Consider the following 22,032-nt stretch of genomic DNA (forward strand, 5'->3'; position numbering starts at 1 on the left):
TCGAGTTGAACTAACTACCAACCTAAGTACCTACCTAAACACCAAAACCAGGCTCTCCCGTCTCTGTAGACACCCTCAGAGCTTTTCAGACCCGATTCTAGACTAAAAAGAGACCTTAAAACTCATCGCTGTCATAAAAGAATACACCTTCTCTAACCATTTATCGCCTGCCCCGAGCCTCTGGCCATGAGGTGACAGCATCATCAACCTCTTCCAAGAACGAGGCCGAGTTGTGGATGGTTGTACCGCCGAGCACGATTCGCACGCCGGGACTCGTCGCATTTAGCCCTGCAATCATCTTTGCCTCCTCATACGTAGCGCCACCGGCAATGAATACGATAATGTCCTGAGGCTTGTCCTTGGTCGTGCCTCCACCCTCTACGAACGGATACTGCTGTTCCTTTAACCTGCCCTTGATCATGTTCTGGAGGGTGCTCTCAAGAAGTGGGCTGTGCTGCGTGTAGACATTCTCAACACCCTTGAGACCCTTGAAACGGCTCGACGCTCCAGAAAAGATGCCGGCTGACTCAAAGATTTCCGAGATTCCGCTTTGGGACTGAGACGCCTGAAGCGATGCGTGGTATGCTGCCAACTTGTCGACAAGCTCTGCCTGCCGATGGGGCACACCGCCAGCTGCAACGAGGAGGTCTGTGAGCATGGCAAGCGAGTTTGAGGGATGCTTCTGATATCGAAGAGCATACAGGGCCACTAGGCCAACCTTGCTTTCTGGAGTGACGTTGGGAGACTGGATGAGTCGTTGGATGTTCTGTTACTTAGTTAGCGACGTCAAACTCTCGCATCAGTGATATAATATTACCTTGACGTCAGTTCCATGATTCTCGTTGCAGGCCAGGCTCTGTTCTAGCTCGCTGACCTCGAGCAAGTTCTCCGCTGCTACCCTCCGACTGAGTTCCGAAACCAGCGTGACATGTTTGCTAACATTGCCAGAGAGCTTGCGGAACTCGGGATACTCCTCAATAAATCGTTTCATATCGGTTATTGACTCAATGTTTTCGTTGTTCTTAGTCTTGGACTGAAACTGGCCAACGTACTCCTTGATGTTGCCTCCCAGGTCACCAAAGTTGAGAAACATGTTCTTCTTGAAGAAAGGATCCTGATCCTGGGACAAAACAATCTCCTTCAGATCCGGTCCAACGTCGGGCACGTCGCTCAAGTCGACACGGCCGTTCTGTATGCCCAGGAGGTGATGCACCATGGCCTGGTATGTCCACTGTGTAAGTAGCGGCGTCACGGGGTCCTCTCGACGATCCAGTACAAGAAGGATTGGGGGCGTGTCCACTGAACGGAACTCAAATAGTTGATCTTCCTGTGTCATTAGATACCGGACCTCGGATGCCAGTTTCTTGGCGATGGGGCTTGTCTTTTGGTATCGGATGAGAGGCTTCTTCTTAAGCGATAGTAGCACTGCTAGAAGACCCTCGGCGCAGCGTTGTAGGGAGTCGGGGTTCCAAGTATCGGGGCCGCCGGCCCAAATGCGGCGTTGGGGAAGTGTGAGGCCGATGGAGAAAAGATCCGGGTTGATGACGGTGTAGTCGGCATAATGCTCCTGAATCAACTTGACCACCTCGTGGTCATCCGACTCGGCTAGGCGTTCCAGTGATGACTTCTTAATCACGTTTGTGAAATACAGTTGGTACTCTCCATACTTGGGGTCTCGCAGCTCGTCTATGAGCAGCTGGATGGTTTCGGGTGATGGCCGCACGACACAGATACAGCGTAGATGTCGCATCCTCTCGCGGGTTGCACTGTCCAGACGGTCGATGAGGTAGACCTCGTGGCTGAGAAGGGAAGATTGTGTGATTGCGGTAGAGACGATAGAAACAGTTTCCCTGTCAAGAAGGAGGATCTTCATCTTGGCAGACGACGTATCGGCCGTCGTAATGATCTTATTGATGTACCCAGAAATTGCCTGGGCGACGTCCATGATGGCGGCTGGTGCAGCACTCTACGGCTGCGCAGCGAGGTATTCCTTGGTTTTTCGGATACTGTATTCAATAGAATTGTGATGGAACAATTTCCGTTATTCGAACGTGTTGTGATTGTTTGTTGGGGAAATCGATGATGGTTCTTGCTTGCAGGGAGGCTGGTTGAGAGTAGTCGTCATGAAGTGAGCCCAGTAACAGCATGGCCACCCCGGTACCTGCATAACTCCGATTTCCCCCGGCAAGCTGAGAAGGAGCTCCACATGCAGCCAACCTCTTCATCATGAGTGCTCGGTGACATCAAAAGCTTGAATGGGCAACACCGTCATCATGTTGGACGGTTTCTATTGATTGCGTTGTACTTCCTTCGAGGCTATCCATCAAGGGCCCTTGAGCCTTCTAGAAGCCCATTGATCCTCCCCCTCATCCTCAATCATGGGTGATACCTGTCCCCAGTCACCCGAACGGACGTGAGTATCAACGTACCCTGCATCATGGCAATTACCCGATCTGACATTCTATGACCAGTCTGTCCTTCACCCAAGGCTTCATAGTCGGACAAATCTCGGTCGTGCTTGTGTTGGCCGCCTTCATAAAGTTCTTCATCTTTGGTGACCCTCCTTCACCCGACGTCACCGCTTCCTTGAGGGCAACCGAGCGACGGTCAAGAACGCTTGCTCATAAGCGCTCGTTGCTTAGTCTGCGCAGCTCTGGCAATCGTCAAGACAGGGAGTTGAGCCGCAAGAAGTCGAGCGTCCTCAGAAACCCTCCCGTGCTTACCATTGGGTCCATCCTCAGCAAGACGTACTACAATGTCGACAGCCATCAGCCTGAGAGTCTCGACTGGTTCAACGTCCTCATTGCGCAGACCATTGCACAGTTCCGCAGTGATGCGCAGCATGATGATGCCATTCTCAACTCTCTAAGCAAGGCGCTGAATGGGACCTCGCGCCCGGACTTCGTCGATGAGATCAGGGTCACGGAGCTGAGCTTGGGCGAGGACTTTCCCATCTTCAGCAACTGTCGCATCATCCCCGTTGATGAAGATGGAATGAGTCTTGGTATCGGAAAGAAGTTTGACCCGGCTACGGCAGCGAGAGATGGCACGCGCCTTCAAGCACGGATGGATGTTGATCTGAGCGACATGCTCACTCTTGCCGTGGAAACGAAGCTCCTACTTAATTATCCCAAGAAATTATCGGCGGTACTTCCTGTCGCACTGGCCGTCTCGGTGGTCAGATTCAGTGGCACACTCTCAATATCCTTCATCCCTAGCAACCCCTCTCAGCCGACCAGGATGATCTTCAACTTTCTTGACGACTACCGGTTGGACTTTTCCATTCGGAGTCTTCTCGGCAGCCGCTCTCGACTTCAGGACGTCCCCAAGATTGCCCAGCTTGTCGAGGCCCGCCTCCACCGGTGGTTTGATGAGCGAGCCGTTGAGCCACGGTTTCAGGAGATTGCCCTCCCAAGTCTGTGGCCGCGAAAGAAGAATACCCGAGGCCCGGATGACGGGCTGGCCGAGGGGAGCGCTTCTATGGGTCGGTCAAAGGGTAAGGATGTTGGTCGAGACTTGCGGGACGAGGTGTTCGGAAGTGATGCTGGTAGTAGGGACCGAGCATCACTTCGTCATCGCCGGGGAACGAGAAGTGACAACAGTGACGACTTGTCGATGCCCGGATCGCTCCCTCGGTCTCAGAGAGGTACATAGCCATGTATTATTAGTATTAAGAAACACTCCAATTCACTTAATTATGAAACACTCGCACGGTTCTTGTCAGCTTCTGGAATGTCCACATGACCGGCAGGTGTCAATGTTTAGAGTTTCGTTGCTCATAACGCGCACAGACAAGAGCATTCAGCGTTGACCTACACGTCTGTAACACCGAGCCTGGGGAGGACGGCCATAGCGTAGTCTATGAAGGGAGATTCTTTATTAATTCTAGTCGTGTGGACGATCTAAACGTGCGGTGTGGCGGAAGTCATCTCAGAACTCGGCTAGAGCCATGGGAGTCTCGGTCAACGAGTACAAGTTCTGCAACCAGGCTACCAGACCAGCCACCAGGAACACGTAATAGACGGCCGTGTATCGCTTCCGAGCTGGATCATCTTCTGCTAGCCAATATGGGTCAACCTGGCCCCAGAAACGAGGCAGGCCCATGCAGTTACAGAAAGCATGGACAAGAACAACAGCCAGAAGACTGCCGGTCCTCAAGAACAAGAAGGTGGCATAAGCACCGAATAGTGTGGTGTAAGTCAGCTGGAAGAGGGATCGGAGAATGGCCACGGGAAGAGGAGTATGAGGGTGGGTGATTCGGAACTCATAAAAGTGGTGAAGATGAGCCAGTCCGAAGATGAGAGGTGAGAGGAAGATGGTGCCTGTAAGGCTGGCTCCGGAACGGAGGAGTAGGGGTACTCCAGCTGAACGGAATAGACATTCTTCGGTGATTGGGCCCTTTCGGTAAATCAGTATTGAGACGGAAAAACCAGGCTAGAACAAGGTACAAGAAGCGGTGTGAAGAAGAGGCTGAAGTTGAGACGACTGCGGGGGTTGTTTGAGGATTGACAGGGGCAGCATGGGGGATATCAAGGGGACAAAGTCAAGTTGACGTACCGCTACCATGTTCCTCCAGGTGGGCCAGTCAGTCCAGAGGTCCCTGAGAGGTTGGAGATGAAGCCATTGCCTGGCGGCTCCGTCGACGATGAGCGACTCATACAGGGGGCCGGCGAAGAGCAAGGCTGTGAGCCAGAGGGCCCGGGCAGCGTCGACGAGGCCGACGGGCCAGTAGCCCATGAAATGCAAGGGGTTGGGGATGGCGATGGCGGCGTGGGACGAGAGCAGGTACAGCGTCACGAGGGAGCAGATGGCCGTCGACAGCGAGACGACAAAGATGCGTGCGCGGATCGCCTCGGGGGCATCCCTGGAGCGGGTTGGCGAGGGCCTTGTGGCCGCCGAGAAGTAGAGTGGGATGACATAGACGAGGCAGTAGACGACCTGTTTTTTAATGGTTCAGATGATGCAAGTCAACACTACATGAGACGCAAGATGTGATCTCTTGATGCTGGGGGAGGTAGAGAGTGATATGAACCAGGGGGTTGTGAGAATGTGGATGGATCGTGGTTGGGGGACTAGGAACAGGTGAGGCTCACCAACAAGGCCACGGCGTGAGGCGGTGCGAACCCCGCTGAAATCGAGGTAGACATTGGATGCTCTTGTGAGGAGGGTCTGTTTTACTTTTCAAGCGGTTGTTGGTGAAGGATGAAGAGGAACAGGTTCAAGTTTGAGAGAAGAGAGAAGAAGAAGAAGCTGGCTAAAAGAAGAACCAGGTTGGAGGAATGTCAATGGGGCAAACAAGAGAGAAAACAGTCAGCATTACCGCACTCTTCTGTCAAAGAGAAGCCATTCAAAGAAACGAAACCGCCGGGCTAAGAAAAAAAAAGAGGACCAGCATCCAAAAAGCACAGATTGTCCTCACCAGCCACAACTTGGTTGGATGCCATTGTCCTCAGAATTGGATCCATCCATTTTGCCTCGATGGAGTATGCTTGCTTGGGTAAGCAGACTGGCACTCTTCTCCCCCACGGGAATAATGACATCCATCACGGGGAAAGAAGACCATCCCACTGTGAAAAAAAATGTGCAGGGTCTTTACGGGAGCTAGTGAGGGATAACCGGGCACTTTTCCTCTTCTTTTTCTCCCCCTGGCATTGTTCGTCCTTCATTTCAACGTGCATACGAGCTATGGGGGCATGCGCGGCTTCCGCATGCGGTGAGCTACAAGGTACATAAAAGCCCTGGGAAGCGAAATGATGTGGAGATATGAGTTATAACGCGTTCTCATAAGGGACCTAATGAAAGCAGGACACGAATGTTTTGTAATATCCCGAGCTGGTCAGTCGGGAGATGAATTTGTGAACGGGACAAGATGTCCATCGACAGCCGTGCATGACTAGTGTAGCCGCACACTCGTCCGTCCGTCTGCTCAGCCACCACAGACATTGACGAGATCCCCTTACCTCAGCTCAGGCAAGGGCATGAATCAAGGCGAGAGACGGCGAGTGACGGTACCTGCATTAGGTTCAGCGGGCCCCGGCACCAAGGAGAGACTGTTCCGTGGTCACTGACCGATACGTAAGAGCGTGAGGAAAGGAATCGTCGAGAGGAGGATTTGTTGGCTCAGACCGAGCATGCCGAGAAGCATGACGGCATGGAGATTGTTGTATAAGAGAACAGGTCCATCTCATCTGAGAAGGGACCGTCTGTTGGCTTTGCGGTCAAGTCTTCATGCTTGAGACATTGAAAGACAAGACCGAGAGACAAAGCTCGTCGGCAAGCTGCCGACACTAGCCAGCGATAGTCCGACAATCAACAGTCTCGCCCGTCTGTCCTAGACCGAGGTTTGGAGCCCCCATGGGACACTAAAATAGAGGGAGAGACGCGACTTAATAAACACGGAGACGCGAGCCTGACACGTCTGACAAAGACATCAGCGGAGCCCCAGTGGAAGATCTCGTCCGCGGCGCCAAGCTAGGGCAAAGCTTAAAAAAGAACAGAGACGTCTTGAAAAGTTGTAAATCGCCAGCGAGGAATGGCTGTCGACAGCCTGGACACAGAGGACACAGAATGCGACCTGGTGGAGAGAAACAAAAAAGGTCACGTTTAGGTGTTTCTGCAGGTCTCGGTTTCGAGAGGCGCCCTCTCTCGGCTGGTGGATTGGAACAGACGCCGCGAGGACCATGTACATGCGTCCGCACCGGATTTGTTAGGCGGAGCAAGTACCTGGTCGCTTCAACAAGTTTGCGACATTCAGGTAAAACAAGCGCCAGAAGCAGAGACAACAGAGGCGGCCAATTTCGACGGCCCTCGACTTTCGAAACTGCTTCTTTTCGTTCCAAGAAAAGAACAAACGCAAGAGTTTATCCTGGTTTTTGTGAGATTGAATGGCTGACGGTAGTTGATGCCCAGGATGGGATCCTGTATTGCTGCCGGCACATCGTCATTCTGTGCCCAGGCTCCCCCATGGTTTGACCACTTTGGGCAGAGCACCCATTGAAGGCTTGCCACCTGGCCGAGGTGGTCCCAGTTAATTTCTCTGCTCTCTCAGAGCCTGGCCTTTTCTTCGCTGTTCCAGAAAGACAGAGGTCAGCGACATCTTACGAGCAGCAGGCTGGTGTTTGCAGGGAACCATGTGTTATTGGGCGTCGAGGCAGAGCATCGTCCCCGCCAATAGTGTCCCGATAACCCAATCAGTTCAGACAGATTTGCCCACAACCTTTAGAGGTGCAGTCTCTGAGGGGACAAATCAGAGCTCGTCGTGGACACAACCGTTTTCATTGCCCTCTTCCCCTGAGATTTGAAGTCTGGTTGATTCGCTGCCCCCATTCTACAATGACCTTCCCTTTGGAAAAGGAAAAAATCTCTTCAGATCTCGCCCAGCCCCCGTCCCAAGTTGCGGTGTCTTCAAGACACCTAGACCGAGATGTCAGAACCACCACCCCTATCTCAGCACCCTAGCTCCCCGTCTTCCCCCCCTGGTCCAACGGTCCCCATCGCCGCCGTCGCGCCTGCAGGAGGGAACCCTGTTGCAGCTAGGTAATATCCCATCGCCGCTAGCTGCAGAATCGCCTCCATGGCGCTTCCAACAACTGGTTCACGTCGGTCGATTGCACTCCACGTCACCGGCTCCAGGGGGGAGGATCCAATAGCGGCGCCATCGTCTGCTGTAGACAGGCCCTGCCTGACGGGATCTCAGGTAGGTTCTGTTCCACACAGCCTGTAAGGGGAAGGGAAGCTTTCCAGCCATCGTCTGTGTGCGCCCCAGGGCTGCTTGTGCTTCGTGCTTGTGCTTGTGCTTGTGCGTCAGCCGTCCGCCTAAGGGATCGCTTGACAGCCTCCTTTGTAGCTTGTTCAGGTCACTGCAACCTAAGGTACCTTAGTACCTACTCTGGCCGCTACTCCTGCCGCCCGTGGTCGCATGTGGAGGCGACCTGTCTTGCCCTTTTCTCTCTTGAAGCTACCTACCCGCCCGCTCCTTCCCCATGATCCCATCCATGGATCTCTCGTCTTTCTCCTTCCGTCAATCGTTTCCAGTCCTCCTCTCCCCGTACATTCACTCGCTATAATCGGCCACTGGCCAGTCACTCATTCAATCTTTTGATCTTTCTCACACTCCTTGCTTCTCCCTCTATTCGTTTGATGCTTCATTGATTATTCTTTCTCTTCTTGGATATTTCCCTTTTTGGCCTCATCTTTTACACACCAGTCCAGTCAGACAAGATTTCACGACATCAAGATTCAACTTCACGATAGTTTGGATATCTGGTATTGGGTTGCTCCGACTGTTGCTTGCTCGACTCTGTTCCAAAAATTTGGTGCTCTATTAATGCCATCTTCTCGCCGTGGCTCTTAATTCCTCCGTCGACCTCTCCCGTCCCGGCCGTGGCCCTTCTCACGACCTCCGAACCCCTGACCCACCTCCGGCTCCGACAGAATCGACGTCTACGCCTTAACGATAATTCTTTGAGAGATCAATTGATCTTGCCCATTCTGGGGACAAGATTGGCAGCTTCTTCCTTTTCTCCTCATGTTGTGGATAGAACGGCCATTGCCGCCAAGCGCGTAGAGCATGTCGGTTTCACCGTCTTGCTCTCCGCCGAGACGGGCCTTGCACGAGCGCACCGACTCCGAGAACAACCGCCTCCAGATTCGAATCGTTCCTTACAGTCCGCCCCGAATCGCTTCCGACGGCACAACGCCCCGGCCCGTCTCCTACGCCGATGCGAGCACCGAGACCGATCCGGAGCTTAGTCAAATCTGCTGCGACCCGTTACATTCCTCAAGTCCACTCTTTGAAACGCCTTCACCATCCCTGCAGCGGGGCAGGACTCGAAAGGCTGCACTATCGCCTTCACCATTGAGCCGTCACCCTCAATATCCTTCCTCTGACATCGAGCTGAGCCCTTCTCCCTGGACGCCACACAACGATGCCGACGACGAGACTTCCGATGTTTCACATCCGCGCTCCCGCGAACCCTCAACTTCTCCTCGACCCCCATCTCGCCGGAAGGTGATCAATGTACACGCCGACAAGACCTTTTCTGTACATCCTCAAGAGGCCTCAACTTCGTCGAGAGTCGACTCTTTCTGGTCTCGATCTTTCACAACCGGCAGCAGTTCCTTTGGTCGGGCATCATTTGGTCGAGGATCCTTGGGTCAATTCAGTGAAGACCGTGCCAGTCGCCCAAGTTCTCCCTTGACGCCTCTTACAGAGCGAAGTTCCAAGTCGCCAATACCTTCTTCGCCACCCCAAGCTCTCGTTAGCCCTGACAATTCCTCGCCATGGAACTACCGCATGTTTGGGGGTTTGCGCAAGGTGCCAACCACACCTGATGTGAAACAGTCACAGTTGCAGATTCCGGGACCAGCTCCTGAACTGCCTCTCCCCCCTCTGCCTGAGATTGAGTTCTCAGACCCAGGAGTTGGCCCGTCTTCGCAGTTGCTAAACCAAAAGACGTCGTTTCAGTCGACTCTCTCCGAGCAATCAAGATCAACCCTGTCTGACAGGACCAACTATAAAGTCTATGGCCAGAGCTCCCCAGTGGCTGTTGCCGATTTGACCAGCTTGCCAGCATCGTCTATTCATTCCAACATTGAGCTAATCGGCGATCCATCATCAGTGGATCCCTCCTTGCATGACAATACTCGTCCCCCGACAAGGGACAGCGGAGCGAACTACGTAGTTCATGGTCACTCAGCCTCTTCATCCGTTGTTGCTGTCAAGACTCGCGTAAGACCCGAGTACTCCCAAGAGAGTCTCGTAGTTCCTCCTCTGCGAACTAGGAGGAGGCGGTCCTCAGACACTTTTGGTCTCGTCAAGACTCGGTCCCGTGAGACTCTTCGAACGGCATCGCTGACCTCGCTGTCGACAATCTTCACTCAAGAAGCCACTCGTGGCCTCTTTGTTGGACCTGCCACCATTCTGCACCACACTGGCCCAAGCTGGTATGACCCTGCCGCCGCCAAGAGCCCCAACGTCAACACTCCTCGCTCCCACCAATGGAGCGCTCAGCTCTCAACTGTCATGTCAGAAAGCGAGGGAGGTAGTGAGCCGGCATCTCGAGCTCTATCTCTCTCTTCCGTCCCCGGAAGACGCGGCAGCGGCCTGGGTAGCAGCCACAGCAAGTACGTCTTGAGCATGGCTTCTTCGCTCGCTGGCCTCGAGGAGCATATCGAAGCATCCTCTCATCACTCAAGAAACAGCTCACTGGAGCCCCCTGCAGCGGCATACGTCCGGGGATTGTCTCGTGACCCTACAACGGGAACCATCCGTCTTATTCGCGATCATGATGAGGATGGCGATGGCCTCGCAGACCTGGAAGTGCTTCACCATCGCTCCTCACGAACACGGATGGGAAAGTTCTTGATGAGCTATGCCTCGGATCGGAGTCTTCGATCTACTGCTAGCTTCAATGCTGCCGTTCCAACCTGGGCGAAGTGAGTACAGATATGAACAACTGACGAACTTTTGACTGACTCTTCCAGGGTTTACTATGGTAGTGGCGAACGAAAATGGCTTGCTGCTCAGCCTTCCATGGAATCCATGTACTCTGAGTTCAGTGACAGCCAGCCTCCTGCTTCTTTCCTGAGCAGAACACCAAGCCAGGATGCCAATGTCACTCACATCCACAACCCTCGGCGCCGGCCTCGAGAGCCTGTCCCTCACCGGAGATCTGGGGCAGGCTCCATGGATATTACTCCTGCACCGCCATCTCACCCAGTCATGACGGTTGTTCGCAACTTGAAGAAGCAAACCTCGAGCATCTGGTCGCCTCACCTGGCCCGTGATCGACGTCCTTTCCAGCACAGTATCTGGCAGCCACCTACCTCAGACTGGGAAGCTCGGAGCGAGTTGACTGGACGACGAAATGCCCAGGTCACCATGTTTGTAGTGGGATTCATTTTCCCTTTGGGTGAGTCTATTGACCTCATCTCTTGACCAATCACTAACTGCCATAGCATGGATGTTTGCCGCATGCATGCCCCTTAAGCCAGTTCAGTCGGAAGATACTGAACGCAACCACAGCACATCCAAACTGGAGGTGCGACGCAACCCATCTGGCCAGACGATTCCCGAAGAGGACCATGTCTTCACCAGCGCAATCTGGTGGAGGAAGGTCAACCGTGGCATGTCTATCATCGGCTTGCTCATGGTCGGCGCCATCATCGCCCTCATCGTGACTGGCGTCAGAGCTCACTGGGGCCATTAATATTCGATTACCAACAAGACATCACGTTCTGATGACCTGAGTCGGGACAAGATCCCTGACATTGAAACCCACTATGGAACTTCACGGCATCTCAACGATTGACGACGACACATCACGACGATACTTTTGTTTTTGCTTATCGATCAACTTTGATCTTTCAAGTCTCACGATCTTTTACGCACCTTGTCAAAAAGCTTCAACGACCAACGATTTTATTCTGAACAAACACCTTCGACGAGACACGATGTTTTTTTGAATTTTGTTTTACTTTTCATGTCTCAACGTTTCAACGACATACGATTTGCCCCTTTTTGAATTCCTTTGCCCAAGACACACTTACACGACACACCGTCCCCTTGGATCTCATTTACTCGAGACTTGCAACACTGCAAACCATTTCTCTTTTACACAAACAACTTACATGGGCTCTTGTACCACCAATCTACCAATCATATATGGATCAATCCGTCCGTATGCCTGTACTATAGTTGGATCTGGCAGCAATGCTGAGCGGGAGAAAAAAGGACTGACAGCATGAAGACGCTCATTCTTACGATACCATGTAATTACCATACCATACCATACCAGGCCCTGAGCACTCGCACTCGGGCGTCACAGGAGAGCCGCCATGGCTTATCCCAGAGATAGACTAATGAATATCATGTAGAATCTACAGTACCTACTTGAGACTAAAGATTGATTGTTTCATTCCATCGTTGATGTCTTACATGCGCTTACAAGCTAACTTCCCAAGACCTGAAACAGACACACCATGATAACACCGGATTGATTGCTTCGTGGAGATGAGATGTGCGCCACACCGCACCTGGGATGATTACTCGGCATGAGCCTTGTTCCCGTTGATCCCGTTGGCCTTGGGCTGATGGGCTTCAAAGTCAGCCTTGAGCTTCTTTTGCCTGGCCTCAACCTCGGCCCGAATCTCCTCGACGGCCTCGTTGATGTCGCCCTCCGGATCCTTCGAGATGCCTAGGATGGGCTCCTTGCCCGTCAGGCTATCCGTGCTGAGGGAGCGGACCAGCTTGGCGCTCGCTCGGCCCTGGCGCTTCTCGAGCTGCTTCTTGAGGGCGAGCTTGCCGGGGGAGTGGAAGAAGACGAGGGACAGGGCGGTCCAGATGATGGCGTAGAAGTAGACGCGGGACCAGGCAAGGAGAGAGCCTTGGAGGGAGAGGACCAGGAAGGGCGCCGTGGCAAAGGTGAAGGTGAGCTGGGTGGCGAGGTAGGATGCAATGTCGTAGTACTTCTTCTTGGGGGTGGGGTTTCCGGTTACGGGGTCGAGGAAGAAGGGGCGGACGTGACGGCGGAAGTCTGGAGGATGTTAGCATGTCGATGTGGTTTTAGATCTTGAGAGACTCACGTTTTGCGGCTGTCTGGATAAAGCTCGCGAGGACAAAGCTCAGATAGTAACCCGGGTAGAAGCCGTGCCACAAGGCACTGGTTCCAAATGTCATGAGGCTGGCGCGGAAGCCGGGCTTCTTACCACGGGGCGTAACGCGCAGATAGACGTAGTTCCTGAGCCAGTTGTTGGTGTTCATGTTCCACCCGCCGAGGTATCCTCGCGGGTTCTGGGCCGTCTCGACTGCCCAGGGGTCAATGTTCTGCAGACGGTTCCATGAGATCTTGCCAGTAACAGGATCCACACCGTTGTAACCGAGACCTGCGAGGATGCAAGAGCCTTCGGTCAGGTACCAGACGCCGTAGTACTTTAGGCGTGCTGTGAAGCTGACCATGTAGAGGGACCAGATTCGGCGAAGGAGGCCGTACTCGACGAATGAGTCGGCTGTTAGCATGCTGGGGTAGTAGGAGCCGCTGAAGCCCATGAAGAGACCGATGAGGACGAGGCCGCTCACGGCCTTCCAGGCTGCAGGGCCACCACTTCGAGGGATCTTTCGCTTCTTCCTGACGGGAGGCTTCTTGGCTGGATCAACGTTGGAGACGTCAAACATGGTCGTGTCGAGCCATTGTCGGTAATCGGTATAGTCAAAAGACGGACCGGCGAAGAGGGCGGGGAAGAAGAGAACCCAGCCAGCATAGTCGAGCAGAGGAGGAAGCTCCTTGAGCCTATTCCTCTTCTGAGAGTCGGACAGCTGATCATCAGGGAGCTGACCGTCTGCAACGTTCCAGCAAAAGGCGCTCAGCTTCATGAGGAGCACCATCTGGGCACCCGTGACGTCGACGCTCGAGGGGTCGTCGGCGATCTGGCGGTGGATGTGGTTGACCGACATGTGGCCCATGACAAAGGCGAAGCCGATCCATGGCATATAAGGGCTCGTGCGGAGGAACTTTGCGATGCAGTAGGTGCCGCCGGCGCTGATGAGGAGGGTGCGGCTGCCGTCCCAGAGGTCGAAGAGGCCGACGAGGTAGAAGAGGGAGACGCTGGATTTTGTTAGCTTGACGAGTTGGTATAGGTATCGGAGGATGTACCTGATGATGAAGATGTTCTTGGCATCTGGTCTCGAGTCGGGGATTCGCTTTAGGAGAGCTGCGAAGGGGTAGGACAGGAGAAAAGAGGAGACTAGCTTGACTGAGAGTGAAGGTGTCAGCGACGACATTGTTGAAGCTGTTGGTGTTGTAGAAGAGAATCAACTTACGCTCATCAGGAGATGCACCAAGGCTATTAGCCAAGGCCACGAAAGCTACATGCGAGTCAAAAGTTAGAGATGGATAGCTTTGGAGGTTATCATGAAGCTTCCAACTTACGCCTGTGTAAGAAGAGCAGCATTCTGTCGCGGGCTCTAGTATAACGAGCACGAGAGGATAATAGAAAAAAAAGGAATTGAGAAAAGGGATCGCGATGGTATATCCCTTATACCATGGCTTCAACAACTACCGAGACAAGCTCTTGGGGGTGGGTAAAAGGAGAGAGCAGGTCAACGATGGATGCAAGGGACGAAAGGAAGGGAACGTGCTAGACGTCATAATCTTTTATCCCCAACATTTCTGTTGGAGAATGCGAAAAAAAAAAAAAGCTTGGATGGGGAACAACTTGTGACGTCCCGAGCCCCACGTGGGGGGGCATGCCTGATTCACGTGTGCAACATGGCGGGGTGATGCATTTAAATGATAGAGGGAGCCTTCCTTTACGCGTGGTCTTACGGATAGAAGTGATCATGAGGTCCATCTTACTGTATCCTCTCGAGGCCTGGAGGTTAAGCACATGTCTGCGATTTGAATTGATATTGAACGGTTACTTATCTGTCTTGAAGGCTCGTGGACGTTGACGTTTACGTGATACGAAGGACGTTTTCACATGCAGCCTGTTACACATAATCTGCAGCCGCCTCAACAGCTTCTTCAGCTCATCTCCAATCATTCAAACAGTATCTAGGAAATGTTTCTATTCTGCAGGGAGAAAAGGGAGAGCAATCCAGAGGTCAGGACTTTGCTTCGGAGTATGGCCATTTAGGGAACTTGCTGGCTTGATATCCGGCCAACTACCGGGCTTGAAAGGAGAGAGCCGGGGCGATATGAAACCTTTTCTACAACAAGGCTGCAAGACCACAAAAACCGTTGGGTGAGACAAAAGAAGAAACTGCACAATCCCGAAGCGGGCCTGTGGCTACACCTATTTGACCACTTGTTTGTTAGCCTTTAGGGCGTTCTGCATACCCCCGATTGCTTCACTGCAATTTTAACCCAAGCCGGGCCCTTCTCGTTCACATCAGGGTGTCTCGTGTTGACCTTTAGAAGCCATCGCAATAAAACGAAAAAGAAAGAAAAAAACACAGCCTGCATGCCCGGTGATGGCTTGCTGTTGATGGGTCAAACCTGGTTTCCTTTTTATCAGGATCAGGTCTTGACGAGCCTTCACTGCAATTTTAACCCCAGCCGGGCCCTTCCCGTTCATGAGGGCATCTCGAGCTGAGACGTATGCCTTCACCCAAGTCGGGCACTTAAAACATACCACGAGGTCGATAAACGCCCCTCGACAAGGCCTGGATTCGCGATAGGTTTACACTCCCGTGACTGTCTTGCAACAATGACTGCTTCATGCCGTGTATTGAACCATCAACCAAACGACCTTGAGCAAAGTAAATATGAATCCCACTGGTCCTTGTACTCCAGCCACGCCATTGTCTAAGTCAATACAAGAGAACCCCCTCTGTGCCTGTGCTCATTAAAATACTGTACACGCACAGGAACCGATGTCTTTCCACTCCGATTACATCTTTTATTCTATTTTCCCTTCTCGTGAAACTCCCGCCAGTCTCCCAACATGTTCGCCGGCTGGTCAAAGCAGCAAAATCTCCCCCTCTAAGAATTGGCATCGCGGGCGCTCTTAGCACTGGCGCTCATGGTTGGCCGCACTGTAGGTAGCGAGTTTCGAGATGAGACCGACTGTCGCACACGAGCCCAGGCGTAGACGATGCCACTGACGAAACCGATGAAGATAGCAGACACGCTGCCCACTGTAACGGGGGCTGAGAAGAAGACGAGGCCGCTGATGGCGATGGGTAGCTTGTTGAGAGCGCCCACCATGGAGTATGTAGTCGACGACGTAACTCGGATGCACCAAGCTGAGCAGTAAGAGATAAAGATAGCAGCGAGACCGGAGTAAATCATGCCGATAATGATCTTGTTGCGAGTCTCCTCGGGGAAGTTGCGAGCAAAGTTAAAGGCGGACCAATCCTCGCTGATCAACGAGCACACCACAAGAACGGGGATCGTGAGAAGGTTGTTGTAGTACATGGCTAGAAATGGTCAGTAAACGGAGAATCAAGGCGTCATGTGCAACATACTATCCCAATCCTTAAAGTTCATCTTCTTGATAACCTTGCGCATGCCGAGCACATAAGCAGCGCTGCAAAAGACGTTCATGCCCATCCAAGCGTATCCGGCGTTAAGGGTGGACATGGCAGTAGCCGAGTCGCCAGTGCCAAAGTCGCCGGCGATGGCGCTCTGGATATCAGCCCAAGCGGCCACGACGGAGCTCAGAACCATGAGACCAAAAGAGAGCAGGGCCATTGGGGTCACACTGCCGCCGAACCAAAGCACCTCGCCATAGGCAATGACGATAATGGTCAAGTTCTTGAAGATTGTGTAAACGGGAACCGAAAGAAATTGAAGCGACTTGGTGCTGGTGTAAATCATTCCAACTAGGAGGAGCGAAATGGGGAACCCTTCGTTTTGTTAGAAATGGTAGCAACGGGCTGAAGCTGGGAACATACACTTCTTTGCCCTGTCAGGATCAAAGGGAGCCAGGACCTTGATCAGACCCAGCTGCTTGCACAGAGTAATGGTAGCAATGCACACAATGGCCTATACGTAACCCAACAGTCAGAACAACGCCTCAAGCCCCAATCATGTATAGCATGCATACCTGAACGGTCAAGTAGAAAAAGTTGAGGTTCCAGAAGCTACCCGAAACGACATACTTGTTGACCACGGTCATACTGATCGAAGAGAAGCAGTACGCTACGATGGACAAGGGCGGGCTCTTCTCGAGCTGCTCCAGACTGCTCCCATGCATATTCGAGCCGTAGCCGGAACGGGTCGGGGACCGAGCCAGGAAGGCATCCTTCTCCTTCTTTCCGTAGTCGTCGCCCATGCGCACTACATAGTCCTCGTTCTTCTTATCCGTCATCGTGAACTAGTGTGTGGGGAGAAAACGAATTCGCGATCAGCGCTGGGATGTAACGGGAAGCGTCGGGTTCAGCCGTCGAGGGTGAGATGGATCGTGGACGAGGGATGGGATCGTGATCGAGTTTCGACTTGAGAATCTCGTCGAGGCGAGTCGCGTTCAAAGAGGGAATAAATTAGAAAACGCGATGAGGGCTCCTCGTCTTTGTCCCTTGCTGTAATCGATTTTCTTCTCCCTTCGCCTGGCCGGAGCAAGATGCCACAGGTCGAGGGGCTCAAAGAAAGATAGGGAGACGTGGAGCAACCGGGCGCGTTGCGCTTAGTCATCCAGCCAGGGGTTGAACCTTTTCAGTCAGTGGGGAGGATCTCACCTCGGACCCCCCAGATGCGCATCTGACAGGTTGAACCAAAATTAGCCCTGGAAGCTCGTAAAGAATTCGTGTAGAAAATCAAACCAAGTCAAGGGCGATCCCTAGGTCGCCCACTTGGTATGAAAGACTCTGGTGTGGCTGCCCTTGGTGAGCAGACCGCATATGTGTCCTGCCGTGGCTTCCGGGCAATTTCAAGTAGCGGCAGACGCAGCAGCCTCAGCTTCAGGCTGTGTAGACTCTTCACCGGCTTCCTTGTCGTCGTCTGGCACTGGAAAGTTGAGATGCTTCCAATCCTCCAGCTCTTCCGTAACTGAGCGCATGCGATCCCGGATGCTTTCGATAGCGTAGCTCCCCAGCAGCAGCCGCAGCGGTGGATACGAGCAATGTCCGAGCTGCCACACGAGCTCGGCGCACTTGACTGCACTCGTGGGCCGATGCTTGTCACCGAGCCACTGCACGATGCGCCGCGCGTGTAGGGCCGGCGATGTCGGGTGTCCGTACGTCTCACTCGGCGGCTTGACGAGGAAGTGGCCCCACGACGTCGGGAGAGCCGTGTCCTGCATCTCGGGCTCCTCTGGTCTCACGTGGCCCGGCTCGATGAGAGTCGCTTTGATATTGAAGGCATCCGTCTCGTAGAGCATCGCTTCGATGAGTCCCTCGACTGCGTATTTTGTAGCGCAGTAAGGGCCCAGACCGGGAACACCCAGCGCACCCGAAGTTGAGCTGAAGATGAGATATCGTCCTGCACTCTGCCTCCGGAAGTAAGGCAGCGTAGCATGTATGATGTGAAGCGTCCCCATAAAGTTGGTCTCAAACTGGTTCCGGATGTCATGCTCATCCTGATCTTCACACGCGCCGATGACGCCGTACCCAGAGCAGTTGACGACGACATCGATGCGCCCAAAGTGCTGAAGCGTGCGTTCGACCACGCGGTTCACGGACTCGCGGGCGCGAACGTCACACAGCGCGCCGAGGCAGTTCTCGTGGATGTTTTCCATGTCGCGGGGGCTCGTCTCAAAGACGCGCCCGACTGAGGTGACCAGGTCTCCATGAGATAGAGCACACTTGACGAGTGAGCGGCCCATCTGGCCAGTGCCCCCAAATACCTATCAACTGTAAGCATCTTGTTTAAGAGGCAAGCCTGTATCAATGGCAACATACAACCCAGACCAGCTGTCTCGGAGGGGCGCTGCCCTGGGGAGGATCGCAACTCGCCGGGAGCTGTGGCACCCGCGATCTTGCTGATGCCTCGGTAACATCAGACGCTTCTGTTCTCGTGTCCATGGTTGGTTTCCTTTGCGCTTATATAAAGGTTGAATTGTTGATCTTTGGGAGTATGGCTGATGTTGAAGGAAGATTGAATCGATGACACCGCCCGTTGAAGGCCTAAACCCCAGGTTTTGGTTTGGCGATGACTTGTAGCGGTGGCGGGGTTGAAGGTCCAAGTGTCTGTACGTATCGGTTCTTAGGCCCCACACAAAATGAAGGTTCCTGGAGAAGAGACTGCAATTGCGGCTGTAATATCACGTTTGACTCTATAATTGGCGGATTTACATGATTAGGACCTTTAATTGAGTTTAATGTTGTTCAAAAGTTACAAACAATTGCTGCTGATTCGTTCATGCACCGCAGTTGATCGGCGCCCGAGGTTCGGTCCACGTCTCTCCGGCATCCCGGTCCTTGGAATCAAGACCCGAAACCGGGCGGACCGGGACCACCCCCGAAAGGCTCCTGCAGAAAGAGTAGAATAATGGCCTGGGTTCATCAACTTACCAAATCTGCTTGGAGTCTAGAATGATAAGCACAAGTCTCACCTGTGGCGGCTTCACTTAGACCGTCCTCCCCCGCAACTCCGCATTGCAGGGCCAATGCCGTGAGCCGGATTACTTGCTGACCAGGATGAGATCACTGACGCCCGCAGCTCAAGCAGTTCTCGTCTAATTCACACGATAATCGGAAGACCAAGGATCAAAACCTCGAGGATGGTAGAGACAGGATATAGTTGGCTACCTAGACGGATATCTTCAAAAACTCCCGCTAAGTCTCGACTCCAACAGAATCCAAAAAAACGGCGCGGCAAGAAACCCGAGGAATGTTTATCCAAAGCTCGATAATATCTTGAACTGCTCCCTTGACGGTGGTTCCATGTTGTTTGGCTGCAGAACCGTGTACTTTTTTGTCCGCAAGTTGGCCTGCGCTTCCGACACCACTTGTAAATGACGTAAAACACCTTTCAAATCACGCCAACCGTGCGCTCTCCATCATGGCGCAAAGCCCCTCAGTGATTGAGGGCTTCGTAATCGTATAGACATGACGATGTTGAAGTAGTCAAAAATGTCTCTTTTTTATCTGGACGGGGTCTGTCTGCCAAACTGGCCCGGGATTGGTCTCCTCGTAAACAATGAAAGCTCGCTTCCCACGTGGGGCCTCTCACTGGGCAGGCTCGGCCAGGAACGTCTTGACGTATTCCTGTCGGTGGCCGTTATTGTCCACCTCGGGGCCGCGGTTCAGAGCAGTCCACTTGGGATCCTCCTTGAACAGGCGCATCGCGTGGACGTACTATCACAAGCAAATGAGTATCTGGATCGGTCAAGAGCGTCTGGAGAACGTACGTTGGTCTCGTCGGTGGTGAAGCGGTGGTAGATGCCAGCAGGAAGAATGAGCAAGTCATCCTTCTCAAGCAGCACACGCACCCAGTCGTCGTCCTTGCTGCGAACGTCAAAGTATCCGCGTCCACCACGGATGTAGCGGATCTCCTCATCCTCGTGCAGGTGCTCGGCAAAGAACATCTTGACCTTTGACTCGTAGACGTCGCCCATGGTCTTGGGGGAGACGGTGATCTCGTCGCGGTTCTTGTAGCCCCGGTCGCGGGCTAGGTTGTCGACCGACTCGAGCTCTGGGAGGTGGTAGTAGTAGACGCCGATGGCGAGGAGGTCATCGACGTTGACGGGCTTGCCCGAGTCGTGGGGGAGGCGCTGGTCGCCCTGCAATGATTGTTAACTGTGTTCGCTTCGGTAAAGGGGATGGCGTACAGGAAGGCCGTCGTAAAAGTAGGCTCGCATGATGACTGTAGATGGATTGTCTGAAGAGAGGAGGTCCAGATGATGTTGTACAGAAAAGAGTTCTGTTCCGGGAGCAAATGCAGTGATATGTATAAGCCAAGTGGCTCGCGTCAGCAGGTCAAGTCTTTTTTCGCTACAAGCTTCCGACTGGGGTCAGCCAGGCCAGGCCTTTTACTTGGGTACCATTCGCAAAGACCCAGTTCGGGCAGGTAGCGAAGGTTCCATGGTGGCGGGGTCAACCTGGAATGTCGGCAAAGCTAGCGACGTCAGCGCTGTTGCAAGGGTCTCATTGCTGCACTGACATCACAGCCACAGGCCACATACAGACAGGAGTGCAGTTCTAGACTCTCCTACAATTTAGTGATATGAAGCCGTCAATTGTGAGGCTCTACAGTTAGCAGCTGGTCAAGAATCTGCATTCTTGTTGGGTATACGACAGCCTGTGTTGTGCCCCGCCCGTTCAACATCATCGCTGCAAGACCACGATAACAGGTAGACATTGAATAATCAGTGTATCAGCGCTAAACGGCGAACGCAGCCGTGTCATTTCAATTCACCAACGCCATGAACCCAATCCCCCCGCCGTGAAAAGAGTTTCCTGTCCTGGTCTCTCTCTATCATAACGCCGACCCTCAATGCCAAACCGAATAGAAATAATGTGAGCATGTACGCCAATGTGGCCCATTGAGCCACCGTGAATGTGTTTGCATATGCCACCCTTGTCAACCTTGTCGCCTCTGGCTCACAAGTCACGAGGCGCCACATCCCTTGCTCCAGCGACCAAGATGTCGTTGTCAGTTCCCTCGTCCACGTCGTTGCGGGCACGCGGCTCAAACAGGCGCCTCCACCAGCCTGGGGGATCCAGAGGACGGGAACCGTTGTGCAGTGGGGGATAAACGTCGCTGAAAAAGTACCAGACGTGTCCAATGACGACACCCATGATCTCATCCTTAGGAACAGTGCCGTGAAGGACAAGGCTGAAGCCCATCAACACCCAGGGGAGGTACGGGGCGGTAAAGACGAGCAGCCCGAGAAAGCTGAGTCTGGTATCAGGATTCCGCCGGGACCAGATGTATACGAGCGTGGATGAGAGCGGGTGGCCGAGGAAGGGCATCGAGACGAGTGGCGACAAGGCGATTAGGCTGGCCATCGCATAGAGGAGCAGCCATGAGAAGTGCGCGGGCGAACGCCCGGATGACTCTTCAAGAAGTCGTGCATAGCGTTGGAGGAAGTAGACGTGGAAGAGAAGATCGAGCGAAAAGGGGCCGAAGTATAGGAATGTTGTCAAGAGCCGCCAATACTACAAAAGAGGATATGTCAGCAAGAGTATAGGAGGACTCAACTCCCAGAGAGGCGAAGGATAAAGAAAGAAACAGCATAGAGAGGGAGCCACGACATGGGGAAGATTGAAACTAACCTGTGATTTCACAAATACAGCGCGGAAGCTGTAGAAGAGTTGGAAAGGTGTCACCATCTGGCACTGAACCAAGGCGCTTGTCAGAACAGTCGCAGTGGTCCACCACCGAGTACACGTCGGCATTTCCCAAAACCACGCTTCAAGAGGCAGACGGCCTCCATCCATGACTTGATCCATCGGGGGCAAACGTTGAAAAGAAGTTGTTGAAGGGGGGGAGAGTTTTCGTATCAAGGGCGTTTCTAGAGGATGTTGCTGCTGCGCGGACAAGTGGGACAGCAAAGGCGATGATCGGAGCTGGAGGACGTCCGTGGATGCTAACGCAAGGGAGAGACAGGAACCATGAATTTCAGGTGCAGAGGGAAAACATTAGGCGC

At 53.3% G+C, this 22,032-nt stretch overlaps 9 protein-coding genes across 9 annotated transcripts; 2 read left to right on the forward strand and 7 right to left on the reverse strand.

Moving 5' to 3' along the window:
* Positions 1 to 160: 160 nt before the first annotated feature.
* Positions 161 to 1,945, reverse strand: NCS57_00891100 (uncharacterized protein; the record flags this gene model as incomplete). The annotated part of the gene is made up of 2 exons (XM_053058709.1): positions 161 to 766; positions 818 to 1,945. The coding sequence occupies 2 exons, from the start codon at positions 1,943 to 1,945 to the stop codon at positions 161 to 163; spliced, it is 1,734 nt and encodes a 577-aa protein (XP_052912540.1).
* Positions 1,946 to 2,378: 433 nt separating this feature from the next.
* NCS57_00891200 (Maintenance of mitochondrial morphology protein 1) lies at positions 2,379 to 3,654 on the forward strand (the record flags this gene model as incomplete). Its single annotated transcript, XM_053058710.1, has 2 exons — positions 2,379 to 2,413; positions 2,472 to 3,654. 2 exons carry the CDS (start codon positions 2,379 to 2,381, stop codon positions 3,652 to 3,654), a joined length of 1,218 nt encoding a protein of 405 aa, XP_052912541.1.
* A 276-nt stretch (positions 3,655 to 3,930) lies between these two features.
* Positions 3,931 to 5,147, reverse strand: NCS57_00891300 (uncharacterized protein; the record flags this gene model as incomplete). The annotated part of the gene is made up of 3 exons (XM_053058711.1): positions 3,931 to 4,398; positions 4,558 to 4,938; positions 5,094 to 5,147. 3 exons carry the CDS (start codon positions 5,145 to 5,147, stop codon positions 3,931 to 3,933), a joined length of 903 nt encoding a protein of 300 aa, XP_052912542.1.
* Positions 5,148 to 8,569: 3,422 nt separating this feature from the next.
* Positions 8,570 to 11,210, forward strand: NCS57_00891400 (uncharacterized protein; the record flags this gene model as incomplete). Its single annotated transcript, XM_053058712.1, has 3 exons — positions 8,570 to 10,437; positions 10,486 to 10,913; positions 10,960 to 11,210. The coding sequence occupies 3 exons, from the start codon at positions 8,570 to 8,572 to the stop codon at positions 11,208 to 11,210; spliced, it is 2,547 nt and encodes an 848-aa protein (XP_052912543.1).
* An 835-nt stretch (positions 11,211 to 12,045) lies between these two features.
* NCS57_00891500 (uncharacterized protein) lies at positions 12,046 to 13,950 on the reverse strand (the record flags this gene model as incomplete). Its single annotated transcript, XM_053058713.1, has 5 exons — positions 12,046 to 12,536; positions 12,586 to 13,604; positions 13,653 to 13,752; positions 13,820 to 13,864; positions 13,929 to 13,950. The coding sequence occupies 5 exons, from the start codon at positions 13,948 to 13,950 to the stop codon at positions 12,046 to 12,048; spliced, it is 1,677 nt and encodes a 558-aa protein (XP_052912544.1).
* Positions 13,951 to 15,482: 1,532 nt separating this feature from the next.
* Positions 15,483 to 16,812, reverse strand: NCS57_00891600 (GDP-mannose transporter; the record flags this gene model as incomplete). Its single annotated transcript, XM_053058714.1, has 4 exons — positions 15,483 to 15,919; positions 15,968 to 16,348; positions 16,397 to 16,487; positions 16,549 to 16,812. 4 exons carry the CDS (start codon positions 16,810 to 16,812, stop codon positions 15,483 to 15,485), a joined length of 1,173 nt encoding a protein of 390 aa, XP_052912545.1.
* Positions 16,813 to 17,370: 558 nt separating this feature from the next.
* Positions 17,371 to 18,463, reverse strand: NCS57_00891700 (uncharacterized protein; the record flags this gene model as incomplete). The annotated part of the gene is made up of 2 exons (XM_053058715.1): positions 17,371 to 18,285; positions 18,341 to 18,463. The coding sequence occupies 2 exons, from the start codon at positions 18,461 to 18,463 to the stop codon at positions 17,371 to 17,373; spliced, it is 1,038 nt and encodes a 345-aa protein (XP_052912546.1).
* Positions 18,464 to 19,609: 1,146 nt separating this feature from the next.
* Positions 19,610 to 20,241, reverse strand: NCS57_00891800 (Acireductone dioxygenase (Acireductone dioxygenase (Fe(2+)-requiring)) (ARD') (Fe-ARD); the record flags this gene model as incomplete). The annotated part of the gene is made up of 3 exons (XM_053058716.1): positions 19,610 to 19,738; positions 19,792 to 20,163; positions 20,212 to 20,241. The coding sequence occupies 3 exons, from the start codon at positions 20,239 to 20,241 to the stop codon at positions 19,610 to 19,612; spliced, it is 531 nt and encodes a 176-aa protein (XP_052912547.1).
* Positions 20,242 to 20,983: 742 nt separating this feature from the next.
* Positions 20,984 to 21,835, reverse strand: NCS57_00891900 (Derlin; the record flags this gene model as incomplete). The annotated part of the gene is made up of 2 exons (XM_053058717.1): positions 20,984 to 21,541; positions 21,659 to 21,835. 2 exons carry the CDS (start codon positions 21,833 to 21,835, stop codon positions 20,984 to 20,986), a joined length of 735 nt encoding a protein of 244 aa, XP_052912548.1.
* Positions 21,836 to 22,032: the final 197 nt, after the last annotated feature.

The sequence above is a fragment of the Fusarium keratoplasticum genome, chromosome 6, assembly GCF_025433545.1.
Source record: "Fusarium keratoplasticum isolate Fu6.1 chromosome 6, whole genome shotgun sequence".
Taxonomy (NCBI): domain Eukaryota; kingdom Fungi; phylum Ascomycota; class Sordariomycetes; order Hypocreales; family Nectriaceae; genus Fusarium; species Fusarium keratoplasticum.